Source organism: Mesocricetus auratus, unplaced genomic scaffold, assembly GCF_017639785.1.
Source record: "Mesocricetus auratus isolate SY011 unplaced genomic scaffold, BCM_Maur_2.0 Super-Scaffold_100010, whole genome shotgun sequence".
In the NCBI taxonomy this organism is placed as follows: domain Eukaryota; kingdom Metazoa; phylum Chordata; class Mammalia; order Rodentia; family Cricetidae; genus Mesocricetus; species Mesocricetus auratus.
The window spans coordinates 73,979,966-73,994,895 of record NW_024429194.1 but is presented as its reverse complement, the minus strand read 5'-3'; the positions used below and the strand labels follow the sequence as shown (position 1 = coordinate 73,994,895).

At 39.7% G+C, this 14,930-nt stretch overlaps 1 protein-coding gene across 1 annotated transcript in view; it reads right to left on the bottom strand.

The window, feature by feature from the left end:
- Slc2a13 (solute carrier family 2 member 13) overlaps positions 1 to 14,930 on the bottom strand; it is a 266,862-nt gene that overhangs the window by 191,102 nt on the left and 60,830 nt on the right. Inside the window, exon 3 of the mRNA XM_005067125.4 lies at positions 4,822 to 5,030. Within this exon, the coding sequence (XP_005067182.1) occupies positions 4,822 to 5,030 (209 nt within the window). The remainder of the gene's footprint in view (positions 1 to 4,821; positions 5,031 to 14,930) is intronic.

Here is a 14,930-nt window from a genome sequence, read left to right as displayed (position 1 = left end):
GCTGGAAAGCCTACAGGTAATCAGAAAGCTTTCCTTCTACACGTGTGTAGGTGGAAAACCTCTGCTGCTCTATATCCCATGTAACAGGGGAGTCAAAGACATTTTAATGTAGAGCTGAGAACGATTCCATTCTTCATAAGGTTTTAAAAACTCTCTGGGGGTTTAGAAAATCAATGCCACATTTATTTAAAGTGGTGCTGAATGAAAGAGCTTCCTAAATCCATCACCATGACTAAGAAAGCCAATTGGCTACAGCTCCACTCACTGCCCCACATCCTTCAATGGCAGGACACCAGTGGCCTTCCTTCTGTTTCAATGCACGCTTTACCATGATGGGTGCATATAACAGCCAAGAGGCTTTGAAAGTTCAGGGAATATTGCAACAATCTTTAGAATTTTAGATATAGAACTGTCATCACTACCAATATGCAGAAAGTCATGGGTCATCTTCCTAAGAAACTGCCAGCATTTGTTTCAATTTATGTAATTTATGCAACCTATGACCATGTTGTGGAGAGGACTGTTATCCTCTCGGGGCAGCAGATGACAACTGCAAGGAGCTTTTCACCACAAGGTCATCATTCAAGATTGGATTTCTAAAGAAGCTACAAAACAATTGCTATCAAGTCACGATATTGGCCCTCCCTGCAAATGCCTCTAGGTGAAATATGAATTGCTAAAATGGTCATGCACAACATCAGTTCACTGAAAGAGAAAATGATTTACAGGAAGACTTATGACCTAACTGCAAAATTACTGAAGACAAAAAAGAGAGAGAGAGATGCAGCCACCTGCTCCTGACAACAATAATCATGACCTCAAAGAGCTGGAGAGAAATCAAAATGAACTCATGGGGGAAATGCACAATAAATGTCTCCGCAATTCCACATTCTTCCTTTCTAGGCTAGGGCCTACACTCCCTCACTCGAAGCAAAACACACAGCCAACAATGACCACTTCAATGAGTTCACAAACGGATAAAATTTAAGTCTTGATGGCTTGGATATTTTGGTGGTACGTTGGATGCAGCATCACCTGATTCTAGGGACTAGGTAAACACCTGCACCATATTTCACCCTGGAAGACTCCCCAAGGGGCTCCTTCCCATGTACACTGATATTAAGGTTTTAGCTCAGTGGTACAGTGCTTAGCTAGACTGTGTGAGGCTTTGTGTTCCACCTCCAGCAATGCCAACAGATAAATCAATGGTTGACTCGATCAATAAATGTGAAGTCATATTTATTAAGCATATAAAACAAATATATTACACTGACATTTATTTATATTGATATTTTAGTGTTTCAAGTACAAGGCTAGTTTTCTAGCTTATATTCTAAGTTCATATATTTATTTTCATATGGAGGCCTTATTTCACACCCTGAAGATTGAACCTATGTCACAAGCGATTCATTTCACTGAGTTGTAAAAGTGCACTATCCCCTGACTGATCATCTCCAGGGGCTGCTTACCTCGCTTCTTTCCTCTGTCTGCACAGCACTGAAGCTATCCCAACAACCACCTTGCTCCACACCATGCCTTCCATGGCTTCCTATAATAATGTGCCCATCACACTTTGTATGTTTCTATAGAAAAGGAAGCCTTTACTTAAACACATTCCTTGTTCCAGCTCTGATCCCATCTTGACACCCACCATCAGTCTGAGACCCCTCTGATTGCCCATGTCATCACAGAATGGCACTGGTAGCCTCTGCATTCCTTTCACTGCCTCCCAGGAATAGACATCTTATCCTCAGCAAAAGACATGGACATGGGACTTAGAAAGTCACCAGAGCCCATCAGACAAGGTAGCAGACAGCATTCAATACTAGAAATTCTTCCTTAAAACGGTCTTCCAGGTAATTAAACAGGTAAAGGCGCTTGCCACGAAGCTTGGAACAAACATGGTAGAAAAGGAGAACTTATTCCCATTTGTCCTCTGACCTACACATACACATGCAAACACCATGGGATATACACACTCACAAATACACACACTAAATGAATATATGCATAAATAAATGTCATTTTTTTAGAAAGATTGCCTTCCAAGGAATTCAATCTCTTGTTGGCTGGTTGTATTTCCCTTGTTATGGGAGAAACTTATTACCTTATAAACTAAGGCCCCAGACACACTTTGATTTTCTTACAGCATCTTCTGAGTGCTAGGTACGTGATCTCCCATTGTTCTCCCTTCCTGATGCTGAGATCCTTTAATGCGGTTCCTCACACTGTGGTGACCCCTAACTGCAAAATTATTTTTTAGTACCTCATAATTGTATTTTTCTACTGTTATGAATTGTAATATGAGTGTCTGTGTTTCTGATGGTTTTAGGCAACCCCTGTGAAAGGATCACTCGGCTCCCAAAAGGGGTTGAGACCCACAGGTTGGTAACCAGTGTGCTAAAGCGGGGGTTCTTGACTATTGGAAAACACATTTCTGTTGGTTAGGAAATGAGATACTTCTCAATAGAAAATTGCAGTTATGAAGTAGCACTAAAAATAAATTTATGGTTAGGGGTTCCTAAGACCATCAGCAATATGTGTTTTCTGATGGTCATGACCCACAGGTTGAGAATGGCTGGCTTAAATGTTAGGCTTAAACTCACATGACCAAGAAAAACAAAGTGTGTGTGTGTGTGTGTGTGTGTGTGTGTGTGTGTGTGTGTATGTGTGTGTGTGTACATGTATATACAATAGATGCTATGGAACCAAACCTAAACATAATTGCGCTACCAGGTACCATGAAAACTGAAGTCCCATGTCCAAAGAAAAATTTCCTCCTAAAAAATTAAGGTACCTCATCATTTCCCTAACCTTTTGAACATCTAAATTGTTTGGGACACTGTCAAGGTTTGTCCTCCAGTCGTCTGTACTCTATCACCCTCAGCTTCCAAGTTTGCAATCAGAGTTCACACTTCACAACCCCCAGGGTCCGTGGACAGATGAATGGGCCATGTCCCAACACCATGGTTAATCATCTCTGAGCCAGGAAATTTCTATTATTTTAAAGTTAGCTGTTAACTAGGGAGAGACAGAGGACCAAGGCCTAGGTTTGTTAAGTCTGCACTGGTCCCCATTTCCCAAACACAGTCTGGTGCCTAGATGTTACAGTGCTACTGCTTCTGAAGACATGTTTGCCATGCTCAAGTTTCTTTTCATCCATTTTCAACTAACAGAAGCAAACATATATCGAATATATTCAAGGACTACTTGTGATGTTTCACTGCATATATACACTGGGATGAACTTTTAAACTAAGCAAGATGACAGTACCTCACATACTGCAAATCCAGAGATGGGCTCATCTCATTACTTACTAAGTTTGGAAGATTCAAACACGAAATAAGCCTTAGTACATTATATTACAATGTGAGTTTAAGAATCTGTCCAAATATATATGTCTAAGGCAACGATGGGAGATGGCAAATTTGTATCTATTCTCCACAAATGATGTGCTCTTTGGCTTCTAAAAATCAGTGGCCAAAAAAGGAAGCACATGGAGATAACTGCGGTCACAGGGACTCAAGCTTCTCCAGAGTCCTTTTGGTTACACATTCCCAGTGGTCATGAAACTCAATCAGTATGCACTGTCAGAAATGCACAGCTCAAGGAGAAATATCTGTAAGCAGTCCAAATGAAGCTATACGCAAGTTGGGCACGGTGGAACGCACCTACATTCCTAGCACTCAGGAAGTATAGGCAAGAAGATCAAGAGCTCAAGGTCAGCATATGGGTGAGTTCAAGGTCACCCTAGGCTAAATAATGAGTTCTAGGCCATTGCGGGCTGGGGGCTGTGTGAAACATGATCTCAAAAAATACAAAAACCAAAACAAAACTGGAACAAAAACTTTTTAACTTGTGCTTAATACTTTATAGTAAAAATCAAAAACATTCTTGCCTCTGGAAGAGTTCTTATTAGCTAGTAAACACATAAATTCTACAGAGCACTTAGATAGCCCTAATATTTTGAGTTTCCCAACCCAATCACATAGAATTAGCACATAGATTTCAAGTGCACTGATTATTAAAAAAAACTCATATTTCATTTGAGGTACTACAGGGAGGAATTCAGACCAGAAAAAATAAGTTATTTGTTATCTAAATCGGTATTTTTAAATAGTCCTTTTTAGAATGGACACAGTGCTGCAGTTAAAAGAGATAATCTTGTGCAGAAAGTCTCCTTGTTTTGCACTGAGGTGTTTCTTTCCAGACACCAGCAGACACCCAACAGATGTTTGCTAAGTGTTTAGAAACAAATCTAGCAGTAGCAGGGGCACAGGCCTGAGCAAGGAGGCAGTGGCGACTGACTGCGCCTCAACACACACAAAGGCAAATCCAGCACACTCATTTCTGTCAGTGTACCTCGGATACTGTGGGAAGAAAGTGACCTTCAGCTCTGCCAAAAATGGGAGCAATAGGACTTGACAACACCCAATGCTTGTGTTTGACAAATACCGACACCATCACAGGGGTGGGTGTCATTTTCTCTAGAATGAAACATAACATGTGCGCCCATATGAATTGCCAACTAATCCAGAACAAAATCAAAGTTGAGACATTTTAAATACAAATTTGAAAACAGCAAATTGAGCATGCTAATTGCTATTGCTCCAAAAGGTGTCTCAATTGCCTTATTATTATATTATTTTTATTATATGGTTTTTATTACTTGTAATAAATTGTCATATTATTTTAAAAGTTAAATACATGTATTTTTGCCTGGCTATATGCACAAAGTCATGCTAAGCAATACTAAGATAATTTCATTTCTAAATAAAGCACAGTGTGTTCTCCTCCTCATGCAGTGGGACATACACATACCTGAGCTGATTTCCTTCTCCTCCTCCTCGATGTTGTTTCTGATGCTGTCATACTCCTCATCAATAGTCTGATTGCCACGCATCTGAGACAAAATTCTGCGGGCCTTCTGAGTCTGTCCTTTCTGAATAAGCCACCGAGGGCTTTCAGGCAAAAAGAGAAATCCAAGAAACTGTATAACAGCTGGAATTGTGGCAAGTCCCAGCATGTACCTGCAACAAGAAATATATCAACACTGTGAAACTGTTCTAGAACACTGAGTACATATTCACTGTGGAGACTAACAGCACGGAGTGCACACTTACTTACCAGAGTCTAAAAACACTGTGTGATCACTCTCTAGAGCCAAGGCTCTCACCCTTCCTGATGTTGTGACCCTTTAATACAGTTCCTCATGTTGTGGTGACCCCAACCATAAAATTATTTTCATTGATACTTCATAACTGTAATTTTGCTACTTTTATGAATCATAATGTAAATATCTGTTTTGTGCACATAATTCTCTATACTTTGCTACTTCCTATTAAACCCCAGAGTAAAATATTTTTATAAGTTTAAAAGAAATAGAAGAGAAGTGTACCACAAATAAATAAAAGACCCAGTGACTGATATTGGGATTTAAGCTTCAAGCTAAAGAGCTGGGAAGCAAAGCAGCTGGCCACTAACTTCTCACCTCTACCTCAAGCTGAATGGGCGAGTCCTATCTCCACGAGCTCTCACTAGCCCCAGACTGTCACCTCTCCTCGGTGTGGCTGGAGAACTAACACCTCTATTGAATACTGAAGATCCTGCTTCTATTTTTTTATACTCCTCTAGTGCTAGGATTAAAGGTGTGTGATCTGTTACTCTTTTGGATTGATTCAATCTCATGCATCCATCTATCTTTTTTCAAATAGAAATTTTTATTTAAATTAAAAAATCTTTTTGTATATAGCAATCCCAGTTCCCTCTCCCTTCCATCCTCCCATGTCCCCCAACAATCTCCCATCCTACCCCCCATGGGAGATCATCAAAGTCTGTCACATCATTTGGGGCAAGACCTAGGCCCTGCCCTTTATCGAAGCTGAGACAGTATCCCTCCATGGTGGAATGGGCTCCCAAAGTCCTTTCATGCACTAGGGATACATTCTGGTTTCACTGCCAGAGGATCCATAGACTGCCCAAGCCCTGCAAATGGCACTCACTCTCATAGGGCCTGGTTGGATCTTACTCTGGTTCCCCAGTTGTCTGACTGGGGTCTGTGAGCTCCCACTTGCTCAGGTCAGCTGTTTCTGTGGGTTCCCCCAGCATAGTCTTGACCCCTTTGCTCACCACTACTCCCTCTCTACTACTGGATTCCAGGAGTTCTGCTCAGTGTTTAGCTGTGAGTCTCTGCTTCTACTTCCATCAGCTGCTGGATGAAGGCTCTAGGATGGCATTTAAGGTAGTCATTAATCTTGTTATAGGGGAAGGGCACTTAAGGTAGCCTCTCTACTGTTGCTCAGATTCTTAGTTGGGATCATCCTTGTGGACCCCTGGACATTTCCCTAGTGCCAGATTTCTCGTTAAATCTATAATGGCTCCATCTATTAAGGTATCTTTCTTCTCTATTCTTCCCCCAACTCTATCTTCTGGTCCTTCATGTTTCCTCCCTCTCCCCTTCTCTCCTTCTCTTTCTCCTCCCTCCATTCCCCTCCCCCATGCTCCCAATTTAGGGAATTCTGGAAATAGAAAATCTGGGTTAATGATCAGGAACTACAGATGCAAGCATAACCAAAAGAATACAAGACATGGAAGAGAGAATCTCAGGCATTGAAGATACACTAGAGGAAATAGATTCATCTACCAAAGAAAATCTTAAATCCAACAAATCATTTAACACAAAACATCCAGGAAATATGGGACACCATGAAAAGACCAAACCTAAGAATAATAAGTATAGAAGAAGGCAAAGAAACTCAGCTAAAAGGGGCAGAAACATATTCAACAAGATCATAGAAGAAAACTTTCCCAACCTAAAGAAAGACATGCCTACAAAAGTGCAAGAAGCTTACAGAACACCAAATAGACAGGACCACAAAAATGTCCCCTCACCACACACACAGAATAAAGAAGAATATTAAAGATCAGCAAAGGAAAAAGGCCAAATAACATATAAATGTAGACCTATCAGAATTACACCTGACTTCTCAGTGGAAACTCTGAAAGCCAGAAGGTCCTGGACAGATGTTCTACAAACACTAAGAGACCACAGATGCCAGCCCAGACTACCATACCCAGGAAAGACTTCAATCACTACAGATGGATAAAACAAGATATTCCATGACAATACCAGATTTAAACAATACATATCCACAGATCCATCTATCTTTTAATCCTGAGTTCTAGGATTAGAAGTGTGTACCACCGCCTCCTAGCTTCTGGCTGCTGGGATTAAAGGTGTGTGTCACCACTGCCTGATCTCTATAGCTTGAGGCTGACTTTGCTTTTCTGAATCATAAATAGTATATCATTACAGAGAAGCAAACAAACATAACAAGAAGGGAGAAAGAAAACAACATGAACCCACATGTAAGTGGGCTCCAGAAGCCAGAATGCTTTAGACCCAGATCCCAGATGTAAGACTCTTAAGCCTGTACAGTGGGAGGAGAGTGACCTGCACCCCTGCCAGTCTTTCCCTTTGCAAAGACTAGTCCAGAAAACTGAAAATACTGTACACACTGACATTTGACACTTACTTTCTAAAAATAAGAGAAGGAAGATGTTTAGTCTAGTTTAACTATCCTTGCTGATAAAATATATTCTAACAGAAGAAAATCAATAGCTTTGTAGAAACCCACTGCACAGGATGGGTGAGTAGCTGTGACATATAAGTAAGAAAAAGAGATTGGATTCTATTTTATACTATGGTTTTACTAAGTGCCCCCCTAAACATATAGGTCAGTAGCTGGTTGTGCTATTGGGTGGTGGTGAAACCTTCAAGAGGCAAAGAAGATCTAGAAGCGTGGCATAAGGACCTTATTCGCTCAACAAGCAAACAGGTTAGGTTCTAGAAGCATGATCTTCAAAGGGCTGCTTCTTGTCTATGTGCTTCTCAGCTGCCAAGAGGTCAGCATCTGTTCCTGCCACATGCCAGTATGTGGTTCCCACCATCACTTTCTGTCAAAGGCTAGCTGATCTGGAACTGAGACCTCCAAATCAGACCCATTTCTCCTTGTAAGTTAATTATCTCAAGTATCTGGTTACCATAGCTGGAGGCTGGTTAACATAGTCCATGTGCTCTAACCACAAGACTCCCCTGTCACGTCACTTATCTATGCACCCAGGGCAGTGTCCCATTCCCTAGCACCACTGAGAGCAGTGTATGAAAGCAGTCTCTAGATTACTTAGCAGAGAGGATGCTCAGACAAAGTGTTTCACCTCTTTGGAGTGTCTAACCTTGTGAGCAATCCCACATAGATCTGTTGTAGCCCAAATCTTCCCCCAATCTCCAGCAGGTAGAACTATCTAATATCTTTTTCTGGGAGAAAATTACTCTTCTAAAAAGATGTACATTGGTGAGCAGGAAGGATTGCTGTTACACTGATGAAAGAAAGTTAACCTAAGATAAAGAAGCAGAGAACCATAAATTTAGCTAATCTGTATCAAAGGGTGTCTGATATGGGATGTCCTTCTGTATGCTGTGAATATGTGTTGCTTTTTTTTTGGTTGATGAATAAAGCTGTTTTGGCCAATGGCCATCAGAATATAACTGGATGGGAAATTCAAACAAAGATATAGAGAGAAAGAAGGCAGAGTCAGGGAAATGACATGTAGCCACTGAAGGGATAAGATGCCAGAACCTTCATTGTAAACCATGGTCACGTGGTGATACACAGATTAGTAAATATGGGTTATTTTAATTGTGAGAGCTAGTCAATAATATGCCTGAGCCATTGACTAAACAATTATAATTAATATTAAGCCTTAGAATGGTTATTTGGGAACTGGTGGGCGGGATGAGAAACCTCTCACTACAGGTGTCAAATTTCAAATCCCTAGAATTCGAGAACCAGATGAACAGCAAGAATTCCTGTGATAAACTAAGATAGGCCACCCCTAGCAACCAGGAAGCCTTATTAGTACAAGCTAAAGCAAGGGTTCTGGATCCAGGATTCACAGGTGAGTCCACCAGGGGGCATTTTAAATACACCAGTGGCTAAGCTCTACCTTCCCCAGGGGTTGTGATTAATTGGTCTGGGCTCTGAGCCCAGAGAATTCTATTTCATTAAAAGCTCTCCAGGGTGGTTCTAATGTGTAGTTGACGCCAAGAACCGCAGATCTAAACATTTTAAAATCCCAGTGGTAAAAATGAACAACAAACACCCGGGATCTCAGAGAAAAGTCATTTATCTTTGGGAGGTAAAAAGGTGCCACAGGCTGATAAGGGAAAAACTGGCAGACTCTAGGAAAAAAAAAAAAGGAAGTATCAATGACTTTTTAAACTTCAAAATATTCTTAACATCACAGTAAGATACCTTTTAAAATACACCGACCTTGACTTTGACATTAACAGGGTCACAGCTAGTGGTACAACCATAACATGAAGGATGGAGCAGACTCTGGGGCGGGGAGGGTGGTGTGCGATGCTTCCAGATGTTGTCAGCTAAGTAGAACAACCCAGAGTAAGCTTACTTCTCAGTTCCAAAAGAATGATTTCTCTGAGAACTCTAAATCCTTCCCTGCTGGGCCCCTGCTGCCCCACAGTGGCTCAGCTGGTCAGATGCCCTCCAGCCAAGATCATCTTACAGGCCCTTCACAGAATCACACCATTGATTCAAAGGCATTCCACTGCTCCTACCTGTGCAACCGCAGAACCTTCTGACAGGAGGCCATTTAAGGCACAGGATTCTGCAGTACACAGTAACCAGTTCCTTCTACAAACTAGGATGTGGTTTAATTAGCATGCTCCATAGTCTCTGTCATTCCAAATACATGAAGACCTACTTAAATGTGCACACTCAGCTGGTTCACAGAATGCTTTACAATAATAATAAGAGCTGACAAAAGACACCAGCTATTTGTCAAGCACTGTTCAAAAGACTCCAAGATATAGGATATCTACCATCTTCAGGACAATCCTAGGACCTTCATAGCATTATCACCCTCACTTTACAGATTAAGACTGAAGCCACTAAATGGGACTGAATGCATTACACATTTTGTGACAGACATGAGCCCATAGAAGCCAAGGACAGAATGCTAAGGTTTGAATATGAAATATCCCACAAGTCCATGAGTTTGAACTCTTAGCCCTAGCTGGTGGCGCTGGTGGGTGAGGTGGGAGACACATCTGAGGAGCTTTTTTGAGCCCTGGGATGCTAATCTAAACCTCTCTCTGTTTCTCATTTGCAATCACAGTATGCCAAACACAAGCTCCTACAGTGACAGCTGTAGCCCCAATTGCCATGCCTCCCTCCCATGGAGCTGTGTGCTCACTCTCTAAAAGCCACAAGCCTCAAACCTCTGCTGTTTATTTTCATTACCACAGAAAATCTTGATGGATTTTTGCCATTCTAAGATGATCCTTAGTGACAGTCTTTGAAAGTGTGTCTTGAGTGTAGTCAGGACGGAAGGAAGATTATCTAATAATATCCAGTACTATTTATATGAAACTGGGGGGTAATCAAGTGAAAATTAGATTTGTAGTTATAACTGTTTCATTTCAAACTTGTGCTTATACCCATTTGCTGCTAATTAACAAATTCAGTCCTTGTTAGATCACCCTGGATGGCTCAAATAAATTACAAGATTATTATAAATAGCTAGATGCTATCTATGCTTCATTCTCAAAAGCTCCTTAGTTTTGTGAGCTTAGTGGTGTTCCACATAACAGTGCACACACTACCCTTGAGCCTGTAGGCTTCCAAATTGGCAGGCCTTCACAAATAACAGTAAACATTTCTTTTTTCTTTTCACTGAAAAGAGTCTGCTATTAGAATCAGTAGATTCTTTGAAATACACCGAATGAAGATTTATGTTAGCTTGGAATGTTATGCCAGGAATTTTATGTTCTCTCTGAGTCAATATTCAGTGTTTATCTGACAAAAACTCTCCTGAATGTATATGAAAGACCAAAAACTAGGCTCATCACTAAACTTAGCAAATAAACATAATCAGAGATGGTGCCATGCTGCATAAATCTGAAAATAAACTTTCCATCTAATGGTTGTCAAGGAAAACAGAATAGAGTAACTCCTTATCTCTGAAGCCACACCCAGGAAAATTGTCCCTGCAGTCTTATAATCAGAGCTTGTTTCTTGGTGTTCCTGTGGCTGTGGGCTTTCATCTACTTCTCACATACTTAAGAAATAACTGTGAATGAAGGATCTGTTTATTAAATGTAACCCATGATATACAAGTGGGAAGATATCTGCACAACAACACTTGATTTGGTTTCTGAATATACTATACATTATAGGAAGTTACTTGATGATGGTTTTTTATATTTCTGTTAGTGCCTCATAACTCTATCTCAACAGTAAGCAATGAGAAAATTTGGGCAAGAGAAAATTTGAACAGTTTCTACCTCCTAATCCAGCTCTACAAAAAGCACTAGAAGAAAAATCCTTTCTGAAGAGATTAACTCCTCCTAAGAAGACACAAGGGATAAATAATCTCAGAACAGTAAGTCAAAGTGGGGGCAGGGTGCACCCTGAAAACAAAATAACAGGAATCAATAAACACAGCTCATTAATAATTCTCAATATAAATGATCTGAATCTGTAGGAGTGAACCCCACAAAGCTATCCGCCCATGAGGGCGGGGGCATATAAACTGACACAGGTAGATATAAAAGGAAGTGAAAGGAAAAGGACCCTCCCTTTTCTCTAACTCCTAGCTAATGCGACTCTCTCTCTCTCTGGTAAATAAATATATTGTTTTCCTTATAGCATTGAATATCCTCATTATGAATCACCTAATAAAAAGACAAAACTAACAGACTGGATTAGAAAACAGGATCATCCATCCTTCTGCTGCATCCAAGAAAAACACCTTACCATCAAAGATAATATCATCTCACTATAAAAGGGTGGAAAATGGTATTTCAAGAAATCAGAAACAAGAATAAGCAGATATAGCTATTCTAATAACAAAGTAGATTTCAAACCAAAATTAATAAAAAAAGACAACATGTGCTCTCATCCCTACCCCAGAAGCAAGCTCCAATTGATAACTACTTGCAAGTAAAAATTTAGTTTTCTTGTCTAAAGTGGCCAAAAACCTAAGACTAGATAGGTCTAAGGGAAAACCATTGAACTCTTGAACTCTAGGCAGCTGAGATTACTTGCAAGAAAAGAAATTTAGTTCAAGTTCTATCCTGGAAGAGAGAGGGGCTCACAAGGCCACACCCTTCCTCTAGGATTTACAGGCAGTTAACAGCTGCTGGAGGTGGGAGGGACATTTTCTTTAGTGGTATAGACACTAGCAAGTTTCCCTTGCTCCTGTAAATAACTTTTCACCCATGCTTTTGTAAGGAACCCTAGTGAGGCCCATTTGGTCAGAAAAATAAATGAAGACATGAAACTAAAAGGGGACAGTTAGGAAGAGGAAACAAATCTGAAGGAGGAAGGAGGAGACAAAGTAATGGGTAGAAATTACAATTAAGATACATGATATATGTACATAAACTGTCACAATAAAACAATTTTATGTATATTTAATACATGCTAATAAAATCATGGAAAAATCACTCTTGCCTTTGTTTTACTTCAGCTTTTCCCTTAACTTTAAGTAAAACTTGATAGTTTTCATTAAAATTGCATCTATAATCCTGATTATATAAAAATAAATTAGCCATCTACCCATTTTAAAAATAAAAGGAAAATCGGGCAAGAGAAATTACTCATTGGTTAGGAATGTCTCCTGAACTTCCAGAGGCCCTAACATTGATTCCCACACACAAAGACATGCACACAAACACATAATTAAAAAATAATTTTTTAAAATAAGAAAATTGCCAGACTGAGATTTTGGTACTTTAGCTTAACTCTTCCTTGTCACCAGAGACTATTCAGAAGACCATCATTGATGACTGACACATGGATAATTGTGTTAGCTAATCATGACACAAGGGTCCGGAGTGAGGGGGTTGTGCATAAAAGATAAAGTTTCTACATGTCACACATATTTCAATTTACCTCCTACTGATTTGTGATGGGCAAATAAGCAATGTCTTTCCTACCTCAAGGAAGAGTCTGTGTAAACTTATAAAACAAACACCACCAAATAAATAAATAAATGCAACGAAGTGTGCTTGATTTGCAGAAAAAAATACCTAAAGGTAATTTTACATCAGTATTTAGTGGCTTGGAAAATGTTATTTAGAGTTTTGTGGTTATAGTGGACAAAGATATACTCTGACAGAAACAGACTGACACTGTTGAAATCAATGAGCCATTTTATACATGTTATTTTAAACTAAATGGTCAAGTACATGAAAGTTTATAACAAATTCATAGGAGAGTATAGGATAGTTTTATGACAACAAACTCTCCATCTTTCTAACAAGTGTGTGTGTGTGTGTGTGTGTGTGTGTGTGTGATAGAGAGACTGGTTGATTGACTGATTGATTAATTTCTCCTAGCCTCAGAGAATCTCCCATGCAAAGTTTAAAACTAGAGACTACAGAAAGGTGGTATTAATAAACAAATACCCCTTGCTTCATAGAGCCTATATACCAGAAAATTTGAACAAAATAAGACCATTTAATTGCATGATGGGGCTTTAAAAAAAGAACAAGTGTCAGAGGACTTATTTCTAAGACTATTTAATTGCATGATGAGGCTTTAAAAAAAGAACAAGTGTCAGAGGACTTATTTCTATGGAGGCTGTTTTCATGGTGAAGTCAGGCATTTGGCACACATCTATAATTCCAGAACTTCAGGGGTGGAGGAAGGAGGATCATGAATTCAAAGGATATCTCAGCTGCATAATAAGCTCTAGACCCTGTCGCAAAAAGACAGAAATAAATCCAGTAGTCACTGTAGAAAAGGAATAGTGTGAGGGAAGCATTATGAGGTTCGTGGTAATGTCGTTCCAGTGCTGGGTATCAAACCATGTAGGGCACTCCAGATGAGTTATCAGTCATGAATGCACTATGGGACACACCAGACCATACCAGAACATTTCTACCACTCAAGAAACTACCCTTTGCCATTTCATCATCACATCCAGGGCCAATGGCTAGTAAGAGTCACGTCTGTGATTTAGTTTGTTTGTTGATGATCCTCACATAGAACCTTGGAGTATAAGCTACTTTGTGTCTGTCTTATTTTAGGCAGCAAGCCTTACTCTTCACTAACCTGAGCTAAGGTGTTGTTGGGAATGTGTTCTTACCTGCAACCCTGAGTGAGATAGACTTCCTTCAATATTTTATAGAACTTGCCAGTGAAATGATCTGGCTGGTGGGTAAAGTGTTATGCTTCCATTTATTTAGAAATATAATTTTGTATTTTCCATTTTATCTGGTGTGCACTTTTGATAAAGTGTGACTTTAAAGTAACATGCCCATTCTAACTTGTCAAAGTTACTGTGTATAAAATTTTAATGGTATTATAATATCTAGAGGGATGGCAATCCTATTTTATTCTTGGTGTTAATAATAAAAGCTTTTGTCTTTTTCCTTAGCAAAATGAATCATGGCCACCTCATTAATTTTATTAATCTTTTCAAGAATCAACTGCACTGTCTTATTATTATACCTTCTGCTTGTTTTACTGTTCCAATCATTACTTTTGAGTTCTAACAACTTAAACAATTATCTTCCTGCTCCTCCTCCTTGTCCTCCTCCTTGCTTTCCTCTTCCCTCTCCTCTGTCAGGGTCTCACTAGAGTCTGGTCCTCACTGTGCAGACCATCTGTCATAGAACTGACTAGAGATCTGCCTGTCTCTGTCTCTCGGTGCTGGGATTAAATGTGGCACCATCACACTTGCCATTTTTCTAGTTTCTTCAAATGAAAGTTGGATCATGACTTTAAGCCTTTTCTCTAAGCTCATCATTTAAAGGTACATGTTTTTATATACTCTAGCTATATATAATATGTTTTATTTTCAATTTAATTCTCCAACTTTCCTTAGAACGTATCTTGGTT